The sequence below is a fragment of the Cygnus atratus genome, chromosome 18 (assembly GCF_013377495.2).
Source record: "Cygnus atratus isolate AKBS03 ecotype Queensland, Australia chromosome 18, CAtr_DNAZoo_HiC_assembly, whole genome shotgun sequence".
NCBI lineage: Eukaryota > Metazoa > Chordata > Aves > Anseriformes > Anatidae > Cygnus > Cygnus atratus.
Genome location: NC_066379.1, coordinates 5,556,876 through 5,580,340, shown reverse-complemented (window position 1 = coordinate 5,580,340; position 23,465 = coordinate 5,556,876). Strand labels below are relative to the sequence as shown.

The following is a 23,465-nucleotide window of genomic DNA, read 5'->3' as shown; positions in this document are numbered from 1 at the left end:
GCTTTTGGGGTGCAGGCGCCTTTGATCTCCTCCTCCCCAGCCCGAGCAAGGCCTCGACCCGGTCGGTCGCTGCTCTCACGTGCGGAGGGTGCTGGGCTCCAGCCGTCTGCGGCGCGGCAGCCGCCCTGCCCCAGTGCCTGGGGACTTTGAGCCTCTCGCACAAGCCCGCATGGAGCAGGAGCCGCTCTCGGTTTTGATTTCGTGCTCTGCCCTGCTGAGACCAGAGATTGCGGCCAGGCTCCAGCTCTCCAGGGCACACGGGGCCATCCCACCGCATCTGTCCTCCTCCGGGGCTGTTTCCCCTGCCGAGCCCTTGGAGCCCCGCAATTTCAGCGTGCCATGTGTTTCAGGAGGAAGAGGATGGCTGCCCTGCCAAGGGCATGTGCCGTGCTGCTGCTGCTGTCCCTGCTCTGCACCACCACCCTCTGCCAAAGGAGCAAAAGTAAGTGCAGCCTTTGTACGTCTACCCTCGACCTCTGCTTGGTGCTGCTCCATGGGACCACGCGAGTCCCCATGGGCTGTGCCACGTGCCTTTCCTCCTGTCTGCTGTCCCCCCAGCACTTGGGTCTCCTCTCTTGCAAACCCCGCTGCTGTTTTTTTGCTATTTTCTGCTAAACAACCCAGCAAAACCTCCACTGGCTCCCCCAGGGATGGGGGCAGCCCTTCCACTGCTCACCCTTTTTTTTTTTTTTTTCTGCTTCCTCCCCCCCAGATAACCGCTGTGTGCAGAGCCGGGCAAAGAGCTGCTCTGAGTGCATCCGAGTGGACAAGGAGTGCTCCTTCTGCACCGAAGAGGTGAGACCTGGCAGGGGACACTGGGGCTCTGCTTCCAGGCTGGTTTCACGCCCTGCATCCCACCACCCCCGGGCAAAACCCAGGAAAGGAACCCAAGAGTGGAGCCAGCTCCCAGCTCCAGCTTCGCCAGACCGAAAGCTCCGAGACGTGGATTTCCCTTGGCTCAGGCACTGGCAAGCGGGGAGGAGGGAGAGTCTGGGGCAAACTTCCAGAATACAGGGATTTATCAGAAAACGCCTGTTGGCCAGGCCTGAAGCTCTCTGTGCGGAGGAGTGCCCGAGGGACGGAGGCAGAGTCTTGTCCCAGACAGCCCAATAACTTGCTGGTGCTCAAATTCCCCTGGTGCCGGAGGACATTGGCGCTTTTAGATGAAATTCATCCCCATTTCCCTGCCCCTCTGCTGCTTGCAAGGGCTCTCTGGACCCAATCACGTCAGCAGGGACCCTCCTATCTTCACAAGCTCCGTGCCCTCCCTGCAGGGAGGATTTGCTGCTTTTGGTGATCGTAATGCTGCTCTCTCCCTGTTGCAGAGCTTCGACGAGCCCCGCTGCGACCTGCGGGAGAACCTGCTGCGCTACGGCTGCAGGGAGGCCAGCATCGTCTACATGAGGGGCGAGATACGGACAGAGCAGGTGGGTGCTGGGAGGCACTGGTGTCTTGGCTCCTCCCGAGGGGCCCCACCATCCCCAGCCTCTTTCCTAGATAATCTCCTGCAGGAAAAATGCAAGATCCAGACCATTTTTTATGTAGGGTCTACTCAAAATCAGCTCCCTCCCACCTGTCCTGGCCCTTTGACTTCCCCTCCTGGCCTTCCCCTAATTGCGCCCTCCTGGGAGCTGATGTCCGTCCCCTCACACCGCTCTCCCCTCGCAGAATATCAGCATCAACACGCGCCTGCAGAGGACCCAGGTGGCCCCCCAGGGCATGTTCATGCGGTTGCGGGCTGGGGAGGAGATGAGCTTCTACATGGATGTCTTCCAGCCCCTGGAGAGCCCCGTGGATCTCTACATCCTCATGGACTTCTCCTACTCTATGTCCGATGATCTGGACAACCTCAAAAGCATGGGCCACAACCTAGGTGAGATGAGAGCTGGGTGAAGCAGGGAGACGGGTCTTGTGCCCGTGAAGAGGGGCAGCTCGCTCCTGCCTGCAGCCCCAAATCCTTTGCTGGCAAAGGACTGAGAGGTGCCTGTATTGATTAGATTATAATTGCGCTTGCCCCGTGCAGCTTGGTGGGGGAATGTCCCTCCTGGCCCTGCAGGGACCTTCCTGTGTCCTCCCAGTGTGGGACTGCTGTCCTGCAGGGCTGTTCTGTGCGGTCCTTTGGCATCCTGACCCTGCCGGTGGGGCTTGTGCTGTTGCAGAAGCCTCAGTCTTGGCAAGGAGCTCCCAAATGTGACATAGATTACTACCCAAAAAAAGACAAGTCCTAAGCCTAAAGAGCTTTAAAGCTGACAGTCTGGGAGTTTTAGCTAAGACATGACCAGCCAGGAAGATGCTAGGAAAGGACACCCTGGAGCAGCAGCCTGGTGGGCGTCTCCTTATTCACGTCCCTTCTTCCCTCCCTCCCAGCCGACTTCCTGCAAGCCCTGACCTCCAACTACACCATCGGCTTTGGCAAGTTTGTGGACAAAGTCTCGTCCCCGCAGACAGACATGAGGCCTGAGAAGTGAGTGGGGCTGAGGGGTCCCTGGGGGCAGCGAGGGGAGGGCAGGAACCCCCTTGTGCTTCTCTGTGGCTTTCTCTGTCTGCAGTGCCAGAGCCTCTGTCCATCTTTCTCCTGCTCTGCCATGACAGGTTGCATGGCTTTCCTTTGCCTCCACCTCCTCCTCTTCTGCTTGGTGTCTGCCCAAATGCTCTCCCACCCTTCCCCTCCTTGTGGCCATGCAGCCGGGGGGCAGCAAGCAGCTCCGTGAGGTCCCCAAAGTGAGGAGAGGTTGAGACTTTCACTCCTCCAGCCACTGGGCAAGCAGCGCTTTGCTGGAGCATCCCTTTGCTCTCCTACTCTCTCCTAGGCTTCGCGAGCCCTGGAACAATGCCGACTCCCCCTTCTCCTTCAAAAACGTCATCCGTCTGACCAACAACATCAACTACTTCAGCCAGGAGCTCAGGAAGGAGCGCATCTCCGGCAACCTGGATGCCCCTGAGGGCGGCTTTGATGCCATCCTGCAGACAGCTGTGTGCAAGGTGAGGGGCTGGGGGCATGGGGAACGAATGGGGTGGGGGTCTGGTCTTAATGAGCCCATCTGGGTAATGAGGGAAAGAGAAGCAGCATGGGGACATCCATGCATTAGGGTGCAGCTGGGGGAGGCAGAGAACTGCGGGCTGGCATTGCTGGGGCCACGTAGCTGGTTGTGTTTGCTGCCAGGTGGAGGTGATGCCGTGTCCCTGGGGTTTTCTGAATCCTGACCTGCCAACGTGCAGTGGTTTGGGCTTGGAGACAATGGTCTCTTCTCCCCCTCCCTGGCTGTAGGACAAGATCGGCTGGAGGAAGGACAGCACGCACCTGCTCGTGTTCTCCACCGAGTCTGCCTTTCACTACGAAGCTGACGGCACCAATGTCCTGGCAGGGATCCTAGCAAGGAACGACGAGAAGTGTCACCTGGACGCCAGGGGCACCTACGTGTATGACACCAAGCAGGACTATCCGTCGGTGCCCACCCTGGTGCGCCTGCTGGGCCAGCACAACATCATCCCCATCTTTGCTGTCACCAACCACTCCTACAGCTACTACGAGGTGAGGAGACCCTGGCGGTGGGGGAGCTGTGGGGGCTCACCTGTCCTCCAGGACCATCACTCCTCTGCTTGCAGCTCAGCTGTCAGGAGAAAATGTTCTCTCATCTCTGGTCCCCACGTGCTGAACCGATGCCCTGGCAATTCAGGAGGGTGCCGTGGCACTTGGTGTCTGCTCTGGGGTGTGGGAGGTCTCAGGGTGTCTTGCTTGGGGTGCAGGAGCCTGAGCTTCTGGAGGTCTCCTAATTTTGGTGGCTGCTTCGTGTAAAGCAGTGTGGGGAGAGCTGGGGAGCAGTTGAGGTTGTGAGGGATCTTAAGAGGTCTCTGCTCCACTGAACAAAAGCTCAAAGCCGAGCCCATGGCAGCGTTAGATGAGGTTTCCCAAGACCTTGATGCAGCTGAGCTGAGAACATCCCTGAGGACCCGACTTAGTTGATGCAAGGACTTTCTCCCAGGCAGTTCCCTGCCTGCTTCCTACTAAAAAATGTTTTCTTTCTTGCTAAAATCATGTCTGCATATCCCAGCAGCCCCAAATAGCACTGCCCTGGTCTCAGGCTGGGCTGAGCACCAGACCCTGGGAGCTGTAGGGGTTGCTGCCCCCAGGCAGCTCCCGGCCACCCAGGAGGGGCAGCAGCTGGACCTGCCATGGCTGTGCTGTGCCCCACTGAGCTCCTTTCTCCCTGCAGAAGCTGCACAAATATTTCCCCATCTCTGAGATTGGGGTGCTCCAGGAAGACTCATCCAACATCGTGGAGCTGCTTCGCACAGCCTTCGAGGTAACAGTGCCCTCTGGGTCTTCGCTCTTGCTCCCAGGGCAGGTTGTGGCCCCTCCGGGGCAGGCCATGGGGTGGCCACAGTGGGGCTGCAGAAAAATCAGGGCTGTAATCACCTCCTGCCCCCCTAGCGCATCCGCTCCAAGATGGACATCCGGGCTGACTACGTCCCCAAGGCCTTGAAGACAGAGTTCAGCTCCTCCATGTACCAAAAGACAGAATCCGGCTCCTTCAACATCACCCGAGGGGAAGTGGTAGGTGCACGGGATGGGAGGCACGAGTGGGGTGCCAGCGGCGGGGTCGCTCCACAGGGCTCACGCAACTGCCCCTTCCCTGCAGGGCAAGTTCAAGGTGCGCGTGAGGGCACTCGAGTACGTCGGTGGGCAGCATGTCTGCAGCCTCCCGGAGAAAGACCGGCAGGGAGTTATCCACGTGAAGCCCACGTCCTTGAGCGACAGCCTTGAAGTCAGAGCCTCGGTGGTCTGCGATGTGTGCCCTTGCGAACAGGTACGGGTTGTGTTTGCCGATGTGCCCCCCTCCTGGGAATGTGCCAGTCAACGTGTGCGGGTCCCGGTCAGCCCTTGCAGCTCAGTGCCAGCAGCTCCCGGTTTTTGGAGCTGGAGGTTTTGAGTTCTGGGCTGGGAGACCCCAGGATGCAGCTTTGAACACCCAAGAGACTGCTATGGGGTGCTGGGCACCCATCCTGCCCGTGCTGAGCAGGCCGGTCTGTGCTACCTGGCTGGAGATGCTGGCTCGCAGGTGACAGGAGGTGGCTGCCCCCAGCTGCCCCCAGAGCTCAGCCCAAGGACATTTTCACCACAGCCCACACTGAGCTGTCCTACAAAGCTCGGTCTCGTGGGCAAAGCCTTTCCCCTGGCTCTGCCTCTGTGATTCCTGAAATGGTCCTGGGGGGAACTGAGTCCACCCAGCAGCACCTCCTCACTCTCTCCTTGCAGCATGCAGTCGTCTCCTCACCCAAGTGCAGCTTCCATGGGGACTTCATCTGTGGACAGTGCATCTGCCACAAAGGCTGGTAAGGACTTTGCTAAGCCTTGTGCCCCTCTGGGGGTTCTGGCCATGTCTGGCAACCCACCGGGATGCACACTTGTGCCCCGGGGGCAGCCCCGTGGCCTGCTCCTGCCTCTCTCAGCGCCATCTCCTCTCCATCAGGCAAGGGGACACGTGCCACTGCTCCTCGGAATTGTCCTCCAACAAAACAGACTGCATCCGCCCTGGCGATGAGAAGGTGTGCTCGGGCCGGGGCGAGTGTCTCTGCGGGAAGTGCCAGTGCAACCTCGAGGGCCAGGCACAGCGCTTCGATGGCGACTTCTGCCAGTATGACGTCCTGCAGTGCCCGCGCACCTCCGGCTTCCTCTGCAATGGTGAGTGCCACCCCACTGCCCTGTTCTCTGGTGCCTGCAGGTCTGAGTGTCCCCAGACGCTGGCACAGAGGGGTGAATAATGAACGGGCTGCGGGGACAGGGGAGATTGGGGCATTCCTGAGCTCAGGATGCACCCCAAGATGGTGGGAAAGCCCAGGGAGGGTACCTGGGATTGGTGCAGCACGGTGACGTCCCCTCTTGCAGATCGCGGTCGCTGCTCCAAGGGTGCCTGCGTGTGTGAGAGCGGCTGGGAGGGCCCAGGCTGCGAGTGTCCCACGAGCAACGACACCTGCATCGACAGCCGGGGGGTACGTCCTGGCAGGGCCACGCCAGGCCGTAGCAAATGTCCCTGTGCTGGGGAGCCGGCAGCAGCTTGCTGGCACCCGGTGCTGCTGCCTGTGGCTGCTCTCAGACACCAACTGTCCCCTCTGCTTCCCAGGGCATCTGCAACAACCAGGGGAGGTGCGAGTGTGGCAGGTGCATCTGTGACAAGGCATCTGTGTACATCAGCTCCACCTGCGAGATCAGCTACTCCCTGGTGAGCCTCAGCCTGGGGACCCTCGGGGCTCTCACTTCTCCTTCACATCGAGAACCTGTAGGGAAGGAGAGCAAAGCGAGGGTGTAGGCATATCTCGGTCGGGAGCAAAGTCCTGAGCAGGGCACGGGCTCGCCTGTGCTGAAATGGCTGGGATGGGTTTGTGGTGGGCGCACCCTGCAGCCGTGGGCTTGCTGTGCCCCCAGAGGCGTTACAGCCCCTGGGTGCCACACGTGTGCCTTGTGTGCCTGCACGCTGGTGAAGGGCATGCACCGAGGGGCAGGGCAGAGTCTGAGTCTCAGCTCCTGGCTTGTTCTGATCTGCCCCAAGGCCATAAAAACTCATTTCATGGCTGGGTGCCTCAGTTTTCCTACTGACAACACATGCTAATCCCACGTGCAGTGGAGAAAGCTGGCTTGGTTGTGTTCTGGGAAGGCCACCTAAAGCCCTTGGAGAAGATCTGATTGCTGCCCTGACGTAGGCTGTTGGTGTAAGAGGTTTTGGAGAGATGGTGAGGGCTCAGCACTTCCATCCAGCCCAAACACCTCCAGCCTCTGGGCCAGGGCTGCGTGGCTCAGGGTGTCTCCGAGGCAGGTGGTTGGAGAGATTTCCCCAGCCTGCCTCCAGGCACGATGCTTGCCCGGTGGCTGGTCTCCTGACGGTGCCTTGTGCCTCTGCCCAGGGCTTCCAGGCCGTCTGCGAGAGCATCCGGGACTGCGTTCAGTGCCAGGCCTGGGGAACAGGCAACAGGAAAGGGAACTGCAGCACGTGCCACCTCCAGGTCCAGATGGTGGAGGAGCTGAAGAAAGGTAGCAGGACGCAGACACGCGTGGTGTGCCTGCCCCGTGCACATATGCCCTGGTGTCTCCTCGTGCTTAGTGCCGGGCTTCCCAGTCCTGGTAACTCTGCAGCCTGGTGATTGTGTCCCCAATCTGTCTGCAGAGGAGGCCAGCGAGCACTGCTCCTTCCAGGATGAGGAGGATGACTGCACCTACCACTACGCCCTGAAGGGAGACCCCAGCATCCTCCCCAACGCCACTGTCCAGGTGCAGAAGAAGAAAGGTGAGCAGGCACGGGAGGTGGAGATTAGCATCCTCAAAGAGCAGCAGTTTTGGTGATGAGCACCCAGCACACGCAGGGAGAGATGCAAGGTGTTGGATGGCCCCTTGGGTGTGAGCCAAGAGGTGGCAGAGCTCTCCCTGGGCAGCATTTCTCCTTGTGAGCACCGGGAGAGAAGCTTCTGGGCTGCTCCATCCCTCCGAGAGCTGTGGCCGTGCTCTCCCCGTTCCCTCCCCTGGCTGCTGCCCTGCAGTTACAGCCGGTGCTGCTGTCGCTTGCAGAGTGCCCTCCGGGAAGCTTCCTCTGGCTCATCCCGCTGCTCATTTTCCTGATCCTTCTCCTGGGGCTGCTGCTGCTGCTCTGCTGGAGGTTCTGCGCCTGCTGCAAGGTGAGTGACAAATTTCCCGAACACATCCTGCCTCCGCCAGGGCTGGGTCCTGATGGCATCCAGCAACTCTGCTGTTGCTGGCATGAATTGCAGTGTGATTTCCCCACTAAAAGGATATCTGGCTAAAATCACCTTCCAGAGCCCCATTCATCCACTGCCCACCCATCCCTGCTCCAGCCATGCTGCTGTGAGCCCTCCCAGCTGGAAACTTGGGATTTTTACACCCTTGGCTGCAGAGTGACTGTGTGTTTGGTCATGTCTTTTCTAGGCTTGCCTGGCCCTGCTTCCCTGCTGTGCACGAGGTACCAGCCCTTTGAATTGGGGGGGGGGGAGGGGTTTGTGAGGTTAGTGCCTTCCTGGGAGGGACATAAGTAGGGATCTCCTCCTGGGGTGGTAAATTAGGGCCATCTCCTAGCAGAGCCAAGCTGCTGCCCGTCCTCCCTGCCCGACAGCAGCTGGCATGGCAGTCTGACTCTATCCCCTGCTCTGCAGGTCGCACGGTTGGCTTCAAGGAGGACCACTACATGCTGCGCCAGAGCCTCATGTCCTCCGACCACCTGGACACCCCCATGGTCCGCAGCGGGTCCCTCAAGGGCCGGGACACCGTCCGCTGGAAGATCAACAACAACGTCCACAAGCAGGGCTTCGCCTCCCACGCTGCCACCGCCAACCCCAAAGATCTCAGTAAGTGTCTCACCCGAGCAACGGGGACCCTGAGGAGGTGCTGTGGTGCCATAAAGGGGATGAATCCATGGGATCTGGACACCATATCCCCACATATATCACGCATATCCCCACACATCCAGCTTTTGCTGGGTTATTTCTCTGACCTGGAGGGAAGAAAGCTGACCGGGGCATTTCTCCTTGCAGTTTCCTACGGGCTGTCTCTGAGGCTGACCCGGCTTTTCACGCAGAACCTCATGAAGCCAGAGAGCCGGGAGTGCGAGCAGCTGCGCAAGGAAGTGGAGGAGAACGTAAGGGCCTGAGCACCTGGGGGGGCTTGGGGTGGGATGGGGCACAGCCACGGCAGTGGTGGCCGTTGCACCTTCCCTGGACATTCAGTCCTTGAAATGAAGAAGAGATTTTTCCTGATTTTTTCCTTTCTGAAAGAAACCACAAATCCTAAGAATTATCAGAGCATCACATTGATGAGGTTTGCTCCTGAAGCTCCTGTTTAGCTTCAGTTTGCAGCCTCTGGCTATGTCCTGGGACAAACCCTGTGTCCCTCTTGCTCCCTGCAGCTGAACGACATTTACAAGCACATCCCAGGCTGCCACAAGCTCCAGCAGACCAAGTTCAGGTGGGTCACCGGGGGGGAGAACGCCTGTCTCAGGGTCAGGGTTGCCCCAGGGCGCTGCTCATGAGGAAGAGGATGGGAAAGGGTGTGAAATCTGTGAGCTGGGAGGGTGCAGGGTCCATGAGCCATTCCCAACACAAACATGAGCCCAGCGAGGAGCTTCACCCGCCGGGGGCCGCAGGCTCTGCAGGAAGGTTTGGCACTGCTCCCCACGGCTGAAGCCCCTGGGGCATCTGCCACGGCTCAGACATGTGCAGGGCTGTGATTCACCCAGAACTTTGTCTCCCCAGAAGCGTTACTCACTCTTATTTATTTTTTATTTTATTTTCCCTCAGGGTACAGCCCAATTCTGGGAAAAGGTAAGTGGAGCTTGCAGCCCTCTCTTCGTTGCTTCTCCCTCTTCATGTGCAGGAGTGTGGGTGGCAGAATGCCCTGCGCACCCACTAACCCCTCCAGCTGCTGCATGCAATGAGCAATCCTGGCCTCAGCTCTTCCCCTGCTTTCTCTTCCCCCCGGCCGCAGGCAGGACCACACCATCGTGGACACTGTGCTCACTGCCCCTCGCTCAGCCAAGACAGACATCATCAAAGTCACCGAGAAGCATGTCTCCCACGAGGCTTTCAATGACCTAAAGGTTTCGCCAGGTTATTACACCGTGACCTCAGATCAAGGTAGAGAATGGAGTCCAGCACTGCATCCTGGCCAGGCAGAGGGGGCATTTCCCACCTCTCACCATTGCCCCTTCCCCCAGATGCTCACGGGATGGTGGAGTTCCAAGAAGCCGTGGAGCTGGTGGATGTCCGTGTCCCGCTCTTCATCAGGGAGGATGATGATGATGAGAAGCAGCTGCAGGTGGAGGCCATTGATGTCCCCACCGGCATCGCAGAGATTGGACGCAGGCTGGTCAACATCACCATCATCAAAGAACAAGGTGAAGGGCAGCAGCCATGGCACGAGGCATGACCAAGGGCATTTGTGTTGGTGTGCCCCATGTCCAGATGGACTCATGTGGTTCCTAAGGAAGGTGCTGAGTTCCCCAGCATCACAAGCCAGAGACTTGCCTGGTGACTGCTATCTGAAGCCACCTGGGTCTAAACTAGAGCATCTTTTAAAGCATCCAGGGGAGGATCATCATCCCTGGTGGAAGAGACCAAAATGTTTGACCATCACAGGTTTAAGTGCTATCAGTTGCGTGGCAGATCCAAGGTTGGCCACGTGCCTCTGCTGCTCCAGTTCTAAGGTTGTTGGAGTGATGTAGCAGAAGCTCTCTTATGCTGTGCTTGGGGCAGGTGAATGCCCCCAGTGATTTGCCTCTGCTTTCTGTGTGGTTGTTTTGAGCAGGGAACAAGAGGACTGGTAAAGTCTCCAGTCCATGCAGTGGTATTTCAAATGCAGTTCATACCCATGGATGGTAGGAACTCTCTTCCCGAGTGCTTGTAATGTGATTTTTCATGTATTTACACATTTGTTCTGTCCTGCCCTTCCAGCCAGCAGCCTCATCACCTTCTTGCAGCCAGCCTACTCCCACAGCCGCTTTGACAAGGTGGCCAAGATCCCTGTCCTGCGGGAGATCATAGACAACGGGAAGTCCCAAGTCACCTACAGGACCCGAGATCTCACCGCCAAGGATGGCAGGGTAAGGACAATGCTCCTGTCCTTGGCAGGCAGGAATGAGCAGACACCAAGGAAGGAACCAACCCCAGGGCTGCAGGAAAACTGAATTGGGTTCAAAGGGGACATGGCCAGGAGAAGGTGGACCCAAGGCTTGTGTTTAGCACAAGGACAGACACGTTCTCCTCTATTCCTGATTTCTGCCTTCATTCCCTGTGCCTCAGGGACCTGAGAGGCTGCCTGCACCTGAGCCAGAGGGTGCTGGCTGCCCCCTGAGCTGTGGGTACTGGGAGGCCAGTTGGAGGTTCACTGGGAGACAAGGGGAAGCTTGCTGGGAACTGTCTCACAGGTGCTGCGTGCTCTGACCACACACCTCTCCCTCCTCCTCCAGGACTATGTCTTTGCAGAAGGCGACCTGATCTTCCAGCCCGGTGAGACCCGGAAAGAGGTCCAGGTCTCCCTCCTGGAGCTCACCGAAATAGACACCCTCCTGCACAACTGCCAGCTCAAGCAGTTCGCCATCGACCTTCTCCATCCCAAGTACGGTGCCAAGATTGGCCGCTACCCCCAGGCCACGGTGACCATCGCTGACCCAGGTAGGGGCTGGCAGATGGCAGCAGGAGGTGGGGGACCCCAGCAGGACCAGCCCACCCGGGTCCTCCAGAGCTCCAAACCCTGCTCTTCACCCTAAGGGCAGGGATGAGGAGGTGCCTCCAGCTCCCACTGGTAGATTTGCGTCTCCCTCTAGAGGCTTGAGCGGGTATAGGCACCGGCTGGGAAGAAGATGAATATCTACACTGCAAAAGGAAATAGAGGGCATTCTTTTTTCCTTTTCCTTGGGGATTTGAAGAAAAAGCTGTTAAAATAAAGGAGAGGCTCCCTTTCTGGGAGCTGTGCTTGGTGGTTCCTGTGACTGTGGCCATACAGAGCTGTAAGAGCTGTCAGCAAATGGGTCAATAATGGAGAGAGATTTATCGTGGTAATGGCTAGGAATACTGGGGATAAAAAAGTCCCTTGTCACTGGAGTAACCAGAGTAGCTTCCCGGGACAGGCAAGGCCTTGGTGGCTTTCTAGGAGAAGCAAGGGGGGGACTTTTTGGGTAGACCTGTGTGGTTCCAGGAGTTGGACTCGATGATCCTTGTGGGTCCCTTCCAACTCGGGATATTCTGTGATTCTGTGACTTGAGAAGGCTCTGCACATCTCCCGCTCCTCTCATAGCCACACAGGGCAAGCAATCAAGATGTGGAAGCATTACTAAATATATTCAGACAAAGCTAAGGGTTTTCAGCTGCAAGAAGCCAAGTTCTTCCTACCTGGGCAGACTGTGAGAAGAGAAAGAGGTGCAGGACTCAGGGGGGTCAGAGCCAGACCCTTGTGCCAGCTAGCTGTGTGGTTTGGGGGATGTCGTCACCGAGTGCCTCAGTTTCCCTTCCCTGTGATGGGGATCTACCCTTCAGAAATGCTTTAAGAGGTTCACTCGATAATGACCAGGTAGTGCTAGGAAGAGGCATGTTTCCTTCTTCTCCATCCCCATGGGGCACAGGCACTGATGTGCTCTCGTTTCCTCATGTCTGCAGAGGTGGTGGATGGCGTCCCCCCGCTGACTGGCATGGGCCAGGTCACCCAGTCCCCCAAAGGCCGCCTGGGTGCACCGCTGAATCCCAATGCCCAGGCTCTCAGCTCCAGGAAAATCCGTTTCAGCTGGTTTCCTCCACCAGGAAAACCCCTGGGGTACAAGGTAAAGGGGGAGAGTGGATTGGGGAGGATGTGGGTCCCATCCTGCAGCTGCTGCATGTACATGGTCACTCATGCTGAAGGGGTGGGGAGAAGAGACCCAAAGGCCGGAGCAAGCTCTCCCTTTCTGGCCTCCCTCCATCCTTGGGATTGCTGGGTGGATGTGGGGGTTGCAGAAAAGTTTTCTGGTGGGTTCATCTCCTTTTCTATCACTTACCACTGGGCAGAGCTGCAGGGAAGGTGCTGGAGGACACCTGCCTGTGCTGTATGGGGTGTAGGTGAGACAGGGAGGGCTGGAGATACCATAAGCGTCCTGGTCCCCCATTTGGAGGGGTGGCGACACACCGTGGCTTTCCCAGAACAGCTTTAAGAAGAGATGAGGAATTCCTTTCCTGTTACGGCAAGGATCTGAAGGAATCATGGCTTTCTCTTGCTTTGTCAGGTGAAATACTGGATCCAGGGGGACCCCGAGTCAGAAGCTCGCCTCATCGATGTCAAATCACCATCGGCAGAACTGAGTAACCTCTACCCCTTCTGTGACTATGAGATGCAAGTCTGCGCCTACAATGCCGTGGGTGAAGGGGTCTACTCCGACATCGTCCACTGCCGCACGCTGGAGGACGGTGAGCGCTCTGTACCTCATTTTCCCCACATGGGAGCAAGCTGGCATCCTTGTGCCTGTAATTCAGGGAGCTCTGAGCACCTGAACGCTCCCAGCTGGAGTAACCTGGGCACCTTGTCCTTGCCTTTCCAGTGCCCAGCGAGCCTGGCCGCTTGGCTTTCAACGTTGTCTCTTCCACCGTGACGCAGCTGAGCTGGGCTGAGCCCGCAGAAACCAACGGGGAGATCACGGCATATGAAGTCAGCTATGGACTTGTTAACGAGGACAACAGTAAGAGCTCGTTTGCTGGCCGGGGCAGCTCTACCAGCTGGAGAGCACTTTCCACATCTGGGCTGGTCCCAAGTTGCAGCAGAATCAAAATGGATCCAAAAGCATTTCTTGTAATAGTGGGATCTGGAGGGGTCATTTCCAGAAGGAGGGAGTTCAGGAAGTCATCACTCAGGGCTTAATCCTTCAAAGCCATGAGCACCCTCAGTTCCTATTCACTTCAGTAGTGGTTTTGTGTTGTTTTTCACCTTAAAAACTTAGTTCATAGGTCTAGAGGGACTATGGTGCCAGAAAGATGCTATCTGGTGACAGTAGCTGATATGCCAGCAATAGGAGACTTCTGCTGTGGGTTGACTTCATCATTCGGTTTGGGCATTTCTCCAAAATTATGTCATGCCTGTCACTAGCAACCCAGATAGCCTCAGCACCTTGTCCCAGAGCCAAGCTATGTCCTGACACCAAACCACAAGCCTGTTGGCCAAGGAAGGGCCGCGGAGGGTTTCTCTGTGTCTCATGGGGGAAATGTGCACCTGTACTTTCAGTACCCATTGGCCCAGTGAAGAAGGTGCTGGTGGAAGACCCAAAGAAACGCATGGTGCTGATAGAAAACCTGCGGGAGTCCCAGCCCTACCGTTACATGGTGAAGGCCAGAAATGGTGCTGGCTGGGGGCCTGAGAGAGAAGCCACCATCAACCTTGCTACGCAGCCCAGGCGTCCGTTGTCCAGTGAGTTTATTGCCCTGCCTGGGTGGGGAGCAGGGGAGGCAGGAGCAGTGCCAGGGGGCTTTCTCCATCACCCCTCTGCTTCTCCACACCCTGCCCTTTCCACCGTGCTGATCACCCTGGTGAAGGCTGAAGGGCAGCCTGAGCATGGTGGAGCTAGTGTGGTTTTGAGCTGCAGGTCTAATGGCATTTTCCACCTCCCCTCCAGTCCCGATCATCCCCGATGTCCCCATCATCGATGCTGAAGGAGGTGAGGACTACGACAGCTACCTGATGTACAGCACAGATGTGCTTCGTTCTCCAGTTGGCAGCAAGCATCCCAGCGTCTCTGATGATTCAGGTATGTTGCTCCAGGTTTTGCAAAGGTCATTTTCAACGTTCATTTTTCCTTAACAGTTTTCAGCAATTAGTTTCGTTGCTCCTTTCCTCCTCACAGCGACAGGGAGATGTGAATCATGGAGCTGGTGGAGACCAGCATTTCCAAAGCATAGTGCTTGGGAACACTTCACTGGTCTTAGTCTAAATAAGATCCGTGTCTCCTTGTCTTAGCCATGAGGCAAAGGCAGATTTTGGTGTGGGGTGGTAGAGGAGTTTTTCATAGCCCTCTGGGCTCATCTTCCCTTCATTTTGGTGTCTGAATGGACCAAGAGTTACTGTCAGAAAACAGGAGCTGGTGAGGCACAGACCTCTGAGTCCCTTGGGTGCTCGGGGTCTTGGCCAAGCCAACAGAAGGGATCTTGCCAAGTGGTGGGGAGGCACTGGCCAGTGAATTGGATCCCAGTGGATCCCTGTGGCCTCTGAGCTCTTCCTCCATCACTTCGCTCTGAGTGGGGCTGGCTCCCCCGTCTGCTGTACTGGGACAACAAGGGAAAGACTGGCCATAAGTGAAATGCTGAGGTTGTCATTGGGATCTGGAGGGTCTTTCCTGGGGAGTTCTCCAGAGCCTGGGATCCAGAAGCAAGTCCCTGGTCCCTGCAGAAAACAGAAATAACAGGAACACCAAAGGTCTTACCATCCCATGTGCACATCGTGGAACAAGGAAGCCTCTCCCAAGCAGAGGACCAGTGTATCAGGCTCTTCGTGACAGGGACAGCCATACGGTGGGACTTGGACTCTCACCTTCTGTCGTGACGGACGCAGGGCTGGAAAACAGTCCTGGGGCTGGGACACCCCATGCATGTCACATTCCCTCCATCTACCACTCACCTGATGGTTGCACCTCCTGGCCTCGTCAGCCAACGGGCCTTGTTCCCCCCGCTGGCTTCCCCTTCCCCTCCCCGGCAAGCAGCACAAAGGCGGTGGGGAGCTCGCCCTGTCCTCCACAGATCATGCCAACACCAGTGCTTGCCTTGTCCCAAAAGGCTCCAGGTGGAAATATGTGCAGCTGCTGGGAGAAGACTTGGATCTTCGCCGCATCACCTGGAGGCTCCCACCCGAAACCATTCCCCGCCTCTCTGGCAGCAGCCACCTCTCCTCGGACACCGAGGGTCTCCTCCGCGAGGAGGACAGCGACGTGGCTACTGGCAGCCTGATGAGGAGTGGGACCCCCCGGCCCCAAGCAGGTGAAGGACGGCTTCGTATGGCCCTGAGTGTCCTGTCTCGTCCTGCTCTGAGCCACGGGGCCTGCGGCTGGGCCCCCCCCAGCACGTGCCCCCTTCCTCCCCTTGTGTGCCCGTCCTCCTGTTGGCGTGATGTTCACGTGCTGTAGAGTCTGCTTCAAAGCCTTGTCCTGGTGTGTCTGCTCACGAGTGTCAAGGTAACCCCCATCTCGGCATGGACTTGGGAGCCTGCTAGCAAGTTGCTTCTACAACAGGCCGGACCTTCAAGGCATGAGCCAAACTCAAATGATGCCTGCTAAGTACCACCTCCAAGGGCAGCTCCTCACCTTAACTGAGTGCCCTGAGCTACCAGGGCAGATCTGCTGGACCGTTAAACAGAAATCACTCTCTCATGGTAGCTGATCTCTCCCAGCCTGCTGAGAGGGGATGAGGATTTGTCAAGGACCTGAACAACGAAGCAGTTTGCTTTTCAGATCCAGCTGAGATGGGATCCAGAGTGAGATTTGGAGAAACCGCCTGCATAAAGGGCTGTTTTTCTTCTTCTGCCTTCTTTTTTTTTTTTTTTTTTTATAACGTGAAATTATAAACTTGTTTGCGTCAAAGGAGAGAGAGAACCACAAGGCAGTGCCCCAGCGAGGCCGAGGTCTGGAGTTACCTTGGGCACCATGGGTGTCTCTGGTGCTGGGTGTAGGCAGTCTCTGTTTCCCCGTTTGTTTCCCCATTATTGCGTTGGGTGACCGTGGCTTGTTCTAGATGGAGCGCTCCACAACCACCTTCCAGAGCGGCTAAAGCCAGGACAAAGCCGAGGCAGGATGCACGTGGTGCCTCCTGCTCCCTCCCCAGGGAAACTGGAGCAGAAGCCCAGCCCTCTATCCACCTTCCTCACGGTGTGCCCTCTTCCACAGAGCACCTGCTGAACGGCCGGGTGGACTTCTCCGGCAGCAGCGGCACACTGACCAGGGCAACAAACACCAGCTACCACCAGATGAGCTCACACGTGCAGCAGGAGCACAGGGTGATGGGCAGCTCCTCGCTGACCAGAGACTACTCCACGATGATGATGGGGCATGGTGAGTGCGGACGTGGCGGGGACGGTTCTTCTCTTCCACCTTCATAACCGCCTTCGGGTTCATGCCCTGCAGATCCTTTTGGGGTGAGGACTGTGTTCACAGCCAAAGGGGACCATGAACCAAAGATCAGGAAGGTTGTGTCCTTACCACTGATGTGCAAATGCTTTGGTAAGGCTGCTCTGCTTCCAGACCACTCTGGACAGGCTGCCCATCCCTGATGTGCAGAGCACCTGGGAAACTGCAAAGCACCCCAGGAAAAGCACGTTTACCTCTTACTCTGTCCAGCAGCATGGTTCTCTTTCAGCTCCATGCATGTACACCAGGCTGGCGCTGTCAGGTTGTAAAAGACCTTAAAATCTGAGCCTTAAAAAAAAAAAATCTCTGTGCAGGAGCCAACACCTGGGCTGAACCCGCTCTGAAGTCTTCAACAGTGTTTTTCTCTTTCTCTCTTTCTCTTACGCTGCTCTGTAGATTACCCAGGGAGACCCCTCCCTCCCATCCGTGAAGATGCTGGGAGGAAAATCCCGCTGCCCCGGGATGTGGGTTTCAGGAGCAGGGCAAAGGTGAAGGGTTACTACCCCAGCACCGGCTTTCGGGACTCTATAATCATGACTGATGGGTCCGCAGGGATTTGCAAGTACATAGGTACAACTTTGTCCAGTGTCTCCTTCCAGCCACTCATCCCATAACCAGCCAGGCCACTGGCCATCCGTGAGCTGTTGCCATCTGCTGCCCCCAAACCCTCTCTCCATGGCTTTCTGTGTGCCACACCAACACCCAGGCTGTGCCTCCATCACACCACCTTTCTATTTGCAGGTCACTTCAGCTGTGTTTCAAGCCACGTGGGCTGATTAACACTCACTGCCGCTGCCACCATGCTCTAACGAGCTGACCACCTCATTGTCCCCTCCTCTTCATTCCTAACAAGCTTATTGTCCCCATTCTTACCCCACAGGCCTTTGGAGGACTCCTGGGGAGAACGTGTGCTCCGTATGAGATGTCCCTCTGCAAACTCTTTGGTCAAAAGTCCATGAGGTCCTGCCAGGAACTTCGATTGTGTGCTGCACTCAGAAAGCAGGGGTAGAAAGCAGCTTCACGTGCCCATCCCTGAGCTTCACCTCCCTGGGAGGCTTCTGTGCTTGCCATAAGCCTTGTGTCCCACTGGGCTGAGCTGCGGGGAGCCAGGAGCACCCCGCTCTGGTCCCAGCTGCCCCTGTCCCCTTGAACAATCCCTGGGCTGCTTTAGTTGTAGGCTAGGGCCACTCTGAACTGAGCCATGCTTGCTCTGAAGATGCCCATGAAGGGTTTGGCAGACTGGACTGCTTTGGGGTGAGCCAGGAGGGTCGCACGCAGCACATGGGCCCCTGCTCTGGTTGCTCCGCCACAGGGCCATGAAGCTTATCTTGCCTTGTCCCACCCAAGGGTGGCACCCCAAGGTCATAGGACATCCCTGTAGGTGTGCAGAGCCATCTAGTCCCCCTCTTGACGGGGCCAGCTTGCAGAGAGGACATCTCACCACGTTCTCACCACGTTCTCCCTGGACCATCAGGACCATCCCACGCTTGCGCGTGCTGCTCCCTCCTCTCCCCCAGCCCAACTAACCCCTTGCCCCCAAATCCCTGCCGTGACGGTCCCGTTCTGCCTCAGATTCCAGGCTGCCGCTGGGCGTCCCCGACACCCCGACCCGTTTGGTCTTCTCCGCCTTGGGGCCCACCTCCCTGAAGGTGAGCTGGCAGGAGCCGCACTGTGAGAAGGAGGTGCAGGGCTACAGCGTGCAGTACCAGCTGCTCAACGGAGGTGAGCGGGCAGGCAGATGGGTCACTGGGCAGTGCTGGGAACTTTTGGTGGTGGAGACTTGCTCAGGTCTTCTGGGCAGCCTGCTCTCTTGGGTTTCCTCGAGCAGAAGGGTTGGACCAGATGACCTCCAGAGGTCCCTCACAACCACTCTGTGATTTAGGGACTGGTCCCAACTCTGCTTTTTCTGTAGCCCTGAGGAAATGCCTCAGCCACACTTTTTATTCCCTGTTTATGTCAGGGGGACAATTCCCTAGCATTGCTTGTGGAGTCACTCCTCCTCCAAAAAACCCTGTGCTCCTTCTCCATCACCGTCTTAGCTGAAGGTTTTTTCATCACATTGGATTTGGACAAGGATTGGAACAAAAATTTATTATTTTTACATGAAACTTGGGGCAGTTAGTGAAAATGTAGTTCTCTTTGCTTGAAAATCCCTGAGTTTTCAAGAAGCCATTGTTTGTCCCAAGCCTTTTTTGGAGCAACATCTGGTCCTGTGCTACCAGCTGGTGAGGGCAAGGTGTGATGGAGGTGGCTGGGGAGCTGGGGGGACCCTGGATGAATTTTTCTGGCCCAGTTTTCCAGGCAGTTCATTTGAAGTAGGGTTTAGGAGAAACCCAGGGCTCTGCCTTTGTGCCTGCAACACAGTGCTGATGTCCCCCTTTCCCGTGTGTCCCAGGAGAGGTGCACCGCCTCACCATCCCCAACCCCAGCCAGAACTCGGTGGTGGTGGAGGACCTGCTGCCCAACCACTCCTACATCTTCAAGGTGAAGGCGCAGAGTGAGGAGGGCTGGGGCCCCGAGAGGGAAGGAGTCATCACTATTGAGTCCCAGGTGGACCCACAGAGCCCGCTCAGCCCTGTTCCAGGTGAGGCGGATGGGGACCTGGGGAGGGGTGGTGCTGATGGCTCTACTTCTGTCCACACTGCTGGTGGTTTTCTCTTCCCTTACCCCATCCTGAGCTCTCCTTTCCTTTTTTTCATTAAGAAATGGGACCTTTTTCCCCACGTGCTGTTAAGCTTCCCTTAGCTGTTGGGGTAGCTGAGGCCTCCCAGCTCGTTACACAAACACTGTGTGCAGCCCCCAGCCAGGATCCTCCCCACCACCTTCTGACCCCTCACTTGTGCCCCCGCAGGTTCCCCCTTCACTCTGAGCACACCCAGCGCTCCCGGACCACTGGTCTTCACTGCCCTCAGCCCCGATTCCCTGCAGCTCAGCTGGGAGAGGCCCCGCAAGCCCAACGGGGCCATCCTGGGCTACCTGGTCACCTGCGAGATGCTGCACGGAGGAGGTAAGGTAGAAGGCTGTGGAAAACCAGTTCCTTGTGCAGAAAACAACCTCCAGCAGAAACTTGCTGCTTTTTTGCTGGGACCAGCAACAGAGTTGTGTGCTCACATCAGCGCAAAGTGGGGACGTGAGACTGGTTCCAGGCCTGGGAACAGCTGGACCCCGATGCTTTGAGTCATTGCATGATCTGGTGTAACAAAAGTGGGGAGACGAAGGACGTGACACAGCCCAAATCCAGTGGAGGTTTTTTGTTCAGGATCAGCACTGTACTGAAGTAGGGCTGTCTTAGCTGCCCTATTTCTCAGGGTACGATCATACAACTTGTGGGTGGCATAGAGCTTAGGGAAAGCCAAGACACCAGCCAGAAGTGGGAGGTGTTTGCATGGACGGTCACTCCTGTCTGTCTGTCTGTCTGTCTTCACCCCAGCCTGTCTGTGTTTTTAGGGGAGCCCAGGAATATCTACGTTGAAGGAGACAATCCAGAAACAACCCTGACCGTGCCCCACCTGAGCGAGAACATCCCGTACAAGTTCAAAGTGCAAGCCAAGACCACCCAAGGCTTCGGGCCGGAGAGAGAAGGCATCATCACCATCGAATCTCAGGACGGAGGTATGGTACCACATCTTCCTGGGAATGCAAAAGCAAGAGGCCTCTCAGAGCAGGAAATATGACTCCTGGAGCCCTTCCCAGCTCTGGTTGTGATTCCATTTTCCGTCTCTTTAATGACAGCATGTTGTACTTTTGTGAGCACTGTCCCTGTCCTGCAAAATGCACTGAATGTGGGACAGTTATGAAAACCTGACGATGTTTTAATTTATTACAAATCTTCTGATTTATGTCTGATTCTACACACAGGCACAGGTCCTCAGTCCTCCCAGTTCCTCCTAAACCCGGCCCTAATGACAACAAGACAAACCCCCTGAACTGACCATTGGTGCTCGTTGTGCAGGGTCACAAGCTTGGAAGCTCCTTGTCATTTCCTGGCTGATTTCTCCCTTTTTCCTTCTCTCCAGGCACTTTCTCACAGTTTGGAGGACAGCAGTACATGAGAGAAGTGTACAACTTTCCTACTGAATACACCACCAAAACCAGCATCAGCCACTCCTCCCTGGACCCCCACTTCTCAGGTAAGGGCATGCTGTCTGCTCTGAAACCCTTGGAGAGCAAAGGTCAGCTCTGCTTTAACCTCAGATGTCCCGGGAAGTGCAGGGGGGTCCACCAGGCAGGATGGATGGAGAGGACCAGGCCCTTTTCTACACCACATCCTGCTCTGCCCTGCAGGCAGTTGCAGCCATATCCCTGTGTGCTGCCTGGTCACAGAGGGAAACACGAGTTTTTAGAGCCCCACAGGAGCTATCTGGTGATGAAATCACAGTTCTTCCTGTAAGGCTAGGTCTCTGCAGAAAAGTATGATGACCATTTTAATTACACAAGTCCAGCTGTCCCACGTTGTCCCCCTTGAGTTCAAGGACTCATAGGCTCATACTGTAAGAAGAAGAGTTTGGGAGCTGGTAGACAATCCATCTTATTGACTGGCGTAGCAGAGTACCGAATTAATTGATTTGGAGAGGTGGTATTTGAGGAGAAACCTCTGCCAAAAAGCACGAGGTAGCACAAACCCCACTCCCTGTGACCCCATACCCAGTGCAGCACCCTGACCGCCAAGCCTTTCGTTGCAGACGGCATGCTGATGACGACCCAGCGGGTGGAGAGCGCCAGCAGCACCCTCACCAAGCAGGTCACCAAAGAGTTCGTCAGCAGGACCGTGATGTCCAGTGGGACCCTCACCAAGCAGATGGAGAGGCAGTTCTACGAGGCCTGAGCCAGGGCAGGCTGCCTGCCAGCGGGATGCCGCCGTTGGGGCTAGCAGGGCTTCATGGCACGGTTCAGGAGTGCTTCATCCAGACTCTGCCGTGGTGCCTGGGCAGCTCCTCCCATGGGCAGAGACTTTCCAGGGCACTTCAGGCTCTGGAGCTCTCCTTTAGAGCCCAGCGCACTCCAAGCTCTCGCATGGTTGGGTCATCAGGCGGGTGCTTGCCATCCCGTCCTGCCTTGCGGAGCCCCAGTCCTGCAGGATCTACAAGGATGCCTTCCATGAGCAATCATCAGTTGCTCCAACACCGTTTTGGATGCCCACCCATCCGAGCACTCCTGCAGAAGTGCAGGTGCCTCGATGGCCCCAGCCTCCCCAGGTAAATGGAAGGCAATGATTTATTCCCGGGTCCTCAGTTTTAAGAGGAGCCCAGCTGATGGCATCCTGAAACAGCCTGATTTATAGAGGGTCACCGTTCCCATCTTTGCTCCAGGCTCTCTGGAAAACAGCTGTATGCTGGAGAGGGTGATTTTGTTCTGGGTTATTTTAAGAGCTGCATGGTAGCGGGTCAGGGTAACCTCTGCTTTCCTACTGCACCTGTCCTTCGCTGCTAACCTTTGGTACCACGATAGCAAAGTATAGCCTTTCATCTGTATAGCACTACTTGTGTTGGCCTCTGATGCATTTTTTTTGCATATGTTATTGTACAGTTTTCGTAGTATATATATAAATATATTATAAATTTTATTATTTTATAAAAAAAAAAAAAAGGAGGTGGATGAGATGTATGCTGAGTGTCTGAGGATAAACTGGGACCGTGGCTGCTGAGAAGCATCACATAACTGGAAGAAATTAGTTAAGGGCTCCATCCAACAGCCACTAAACCCCATGGAAAGCCTGGTTTTGGGCAGCTGACGTCTGCCAGCCCTGCAGCCCTCAGCAGCAGGCTGCCAGCAGCTGTGTGCGCACCACGTCCACCTGCTGGAGCTGCAGCACATGCTTGTGGAAGGACTGAGAGCTGCTGGGGAGCAGGGCAAGAGGAACGGCTCTGTTACGGGGCCCAGAGCTGGGAACGGTGCTCAGGACATCCCACAGGGCTGATGTGGACAGAGACTGTGGACAGAAACTGTTGGATCGCCTTTAAAAGCCCTTTTGCCCAATAGCAATGTCCCAAAATAGACCTGTGAGCACTCGGTAAACACAAGGGAGGAACGGGACTGGGAAGAGCAGTGTTTCTTCAGCCTGAGCTTGTCTCCTGAGCCTTTCCCCTTGGCTTTAGCCGTCCTTGGACAGAGCTGGGTGCGGGGCTGAGCCAGGACCTTGCTGGGCCTCGTTTCCTGGCTCTGGGCAGGATGCCCAGCATCTCGCCGCCCTCTGCCAGCGCAGAACAATTGGGCTCCATGTCTGGATGAAAGTCACGTTTCCCTGGCTTCTTTCAGCAGCACGGGCGCAGGCGAGGAGCTGCTGGAAAAAAAGATCCTGCCCAAAGCAGCAGCTGCCACCTTCCTGGGTTGGTGCTTTCAACCAAAGCAGCAGCTGGCTCTTCTCCCTGGCAGCATTGCCTGCTTGATTTGATCTGATGCTGCACCTTGGCTTATTCTATTTTTTGGAATCAGAGAGAGATTTTCCAGTTCTGACAGTGCCGAGAGCTCCCTCTCCTCGCCAGCCTGCTCATGTGGAGGGGATGGGTTTTACTTGTTTGAGCACAGCTGCACAGGGATGAGTGATGTCCATGGGGGTCTCCAGGAGTGCAGCTGGAGCTGTGGCAGTTTTGAACTTGGAGCAGGGCATCCTTCACCAAACCTGTGGCTTTCCCAAGCAAGCAGGGATGGCTTCCAGCTCCTCTCTCACCCTTGCAGCTGGGCTTTCCTCTCCCAGCCCAGCAGGAACCATTTCCAGCTGCTGCCTCTCCTGCCCACGAGCTCCACGACCCTTTCCCTGTGCTTTGTGATTCAAGGTAAAAGACTGAATGCAGCCTCAAATAGAAGCCCCCTTTCCAAACATTTTAACCGAAGGCTAAGAGAAGC

At 56.5% G+C, this 23,465-nt stretch overlaps 1 protein-coding gene across 1 annotated transcript; it reads left to right on the top strand.

The window, feature by feature from the left end:
• Nucleotides 1-339: 339 nt before the first annotated feature.
• On the top strand, nt 340-22,094 carry ITGB4 (integrin subunit beta 4). The gene is made up of 39 exons (XM_035558723.2): nt 340-442; nt 713-795; nt 1,326-1,427; nt 1,669-1,873; nt 2,368-2,464; nt 2,811-2,982; nt 3,269-3,532; nt 4,215-4,304; nt 4,433-4,555; nt 4,641-4,808; nt 5,258-5,334; nt 5,472-5,683; nt 5,888-5,991; nt 6,123-6,221; nt 6,901-7,027; nt 7,161-7,280; nt 7,559-7,665; nt 7,934-7,967; nt 8,158-8,349; nt 8,536-8,639; nt 8,907-8,965; nt 9,298-9,321; nt 9,485-9,633; nt 9,714-9,893; nt 10,450-10,598; nt 10,965-11,169; nt 12,151-12,311; nt 12,750-12,930; nt 13,062-13,199; nt 13,739-13,921; nt 14,127-14,258; nt 16,383-16,547; nt 17,019-17,192; nt 18,195-18,344; nt 19,018-19,206; nt 19,474-19,629; nt 20,070-20,234; nt 20,639-20,752; nt 21,305-22,094. The coding sequence occupies exons 1-39, from the start codon at nt 340-342 to the stop codon at nt 21,445-21,447; spliced, it is 5,400 nt and encodes a 1,799-aa protein (XP_035414616.1). The 3' UTR covers nt 21,448-22,094.
• The last annotated feature ends 1,371 nt before the right edge of the window (nt 22,095-23,465 follow it).